General features: G+C 35.1%; 1 protein-coding gene across 1 annotated transcript in view; it reads right to left on the bottom strand.

Annotated features, from left to right (window-relative positions):
- The window catches only part of LOC104957216 (unconventional myosin-VIIa-like), a gene marked incomplete at both ends in the record, with an annotated part of 2,512 nt that extends 1,720 nt beyond the window's left edge, over window positions 1-792 (bottom strand). Inside the window, one exon of the mRNA XM_010784824.1 lies at window positions 679-792. Within this exon, the coding sequence (XP_010783126.1) occupies window positions 679-792 (114 nt within the window). The remainder of the gene's footprint in view (window positions 1-678) is intronic.
- Between the last annotated feature and the right edge of the window lie 1,708 nt (window positions 793-2,500).

Below are 2,500 nucleotides of genomic sequence, written 5' to 3'. Positions count from 1 at the left end.
TTGTGGAAGTATCTCATCTTCCTGTGTACCCTGTGAAAGTTGTTTCATCTACTGTTCCATATAATCAGAAATACTCATGGTCATCTACTGCATAGTCAAAATATGGAATCTGTTTCCTAAGTCGTAGCCACCAATGTTCCTGACAGTTCTGGACTACACATTGAACATCTAAATGTTATTTGAACATATGAAATTATACAAAGTAAATCAATACAGACAATAGGTCACTTTGTTTCACTTTATCCAAATACGTTTAGGTATCCAATTCTAAACGGCAGGATTCTACTTAAAAAGGCTGCAGGGAAAAATATATGTAGAAAAGGATTCTTGGGATTCTGGGGATTCTGGGAATGTATTAAGGATACCAATTGTGTTGATGCTCATTTCTGTGATGGAAACTTGAGAGGAGCTAAACTGGGACATATCTGACTTCAACAGCTGATGTTTTACATGAATTTGTGTTATAGCTGGTGGGAGTAACTCAACTCTTTATAGTATCTAAGTTTTCAAGAATAACGCTTCTTTTGAGTTTGTTACTGTGCACTGACTTAGCGACAGGATGTTGGGACAGTTTCCTGTTGTGACCGTTTTCTAACTAAAAAGCTCAAATCTTAACTGCTGCAATATATGACAATGGCTAATGTCTGACGGCTGACATGATGCAGAGCTGAGCCCCACCATGGTCAGGTAGGTGTAGTCGCTGGCTCTGCTCAGCCCCAGTTTCTTCTTCTCCTCTGGAGTCATGCCCTTCAGCATGCAGTAGAAGACGTGGTAGTTCCTCTCATCGTGCGCCTGCAGAGAGAGAACACAGATCGTTTACTCAAGCATGAGATTCACATTTACAGCAGCACACAAAAAACAGATCAATAACTATTCAAAGGAGAAAATAAACTAAGAAATTAAAAGTAGATTTATAGAGCAATATACATTATGTAGAATAAAGTACCTTAGACTATAAACCCTACGTCATGTGGTGTAGCAGCAGTATTTAGGTACAGGTATGAATAGTACATTATAATATATTAAAGTATAAACTATGTTTATGTGCAATATATGGAATGTATACATACTTAAAGAGAATTATACATTGCTATAAATCACAACAAAAAATGAAATACAAAAATCTCAATGTTGCAGTGATTTGGTATTTGGTTTGAAAAAAAAAACAATAATAAAGTAGCTATGTTAAAATAATGTGATGTTACTTTGGACCTTTGCAGCACATTGTTAATGATTCAGAAATATACATTTGACTGTTGTTTTTGTTTATTAGTGACTATCCCAGCTAGCGGGGAACGTTTCTCACAACTTTTGCCTGCAACATTCTAAGGATGTGTTTTGGACGTTGTTGGGTAACAAATTAAAGATGTTCTTTATAAAACGTTCCCTCAATGTTACATGATAACAAATCAAGAACATTTTCAAAGCAACATTCTGAAAATGTTTTCAGGATGTTATTCTTTTTTTTATAAAACATTCCTGTTATGGCAAATATTAACACGGTCATGGTCAACGTCAGATTCATTTCTAGAGCTCTTTAAAAAACAAACTTGTTGCATTTGTTTGAAAAGGATGTTTTGAAAAAAATCTGATGCACCATATTTTCCTTTTGAAAAATACAAACAAGCACGTAATTCATGATAAGCTGTAAGCAGATATTGCATGTTTGCGGTGGCATGTGTGAGTTCCCAGCTAGAAATGTTTGTTACCATTCATTGTTCTAGGAATGTTTTCAGCGGGACGTTTTATTTTGGTTCCCAGAATGTTCTTCTGAAAGGTAGGATAACGTTCTTTAAAAACATTCTTGAAATGTTTGGTGATAACCTTCTTAAGATGTTTTTGATAACCTTCTTAAGATGTTTTTGATAACATTATTAGAACATTATGCCCTACTGTTCTTAAAACGTTTTCAGCGGGGGCGTTTTATTTTGGTTCCCAGAATGTTCTTCTGAAAGGTAGGATAACGTTCTCTAAAAACATTCTTAACATTTTTGGTGATAACTTTCTTAAGATGTATGAGCGCATACATCTTAATAATAAGTGCCGTTCTAATTCTCTACATGATAGGAAAGGAGGTTTCAAACTTCCTTTATAACCTCCTTTAGCTTAGGAACCACTGGACCTCCCTCACCGAAAGGAGAGGAGAAAATGCTGCCCCACAATGCCTTGCAGCCGCAGCATTTGCCATCACACAACAGTCGGCCGTTCACAGAAACAACCGATTATGACGGAGAAATTATATCATGAAACTTACACATTTTGAAAGCATTTTGAATTTTTGCATTTTGAAACGTATGTGGTAAGTTGCCAAAGTGCTTTGTTTTGAACGTTCATCAGTATTATAATCAAAAAGTGAAATATGAACGTTAGTTTTTACTGAAATTATTAAATAAAGTCAACATTTCACAGAGCTGTGTGGGGTTTGTTCAACTTTTAAAATATGTTTGAATGGTGATATACACAGTGATAGATGTTAAAGACTAACGTTTATAATAAATAC

The sequence above is a fragment of the Notothenia coriiceps genome, unplaced genomic scaffold, assembly GCF_000735185.1.
Source record: "Notothenia coriiceps isolate Sejong01 unplaced genomic scaffold, NC01 NC01_scaffold00000749, whole genome shotgun sequence".
Lineage (NCBI taxonomy): Eukaryota > Metazoa > Chordata > Actinopteri > Perciformes > Nototheniidae > Notothenia > Notothenia coriiceps.
The sequence above is the reverse complement of the archived record's forward strand: the minus strand, read 5'-3'. Positions and strand labels throughout refer to the sequence as shown.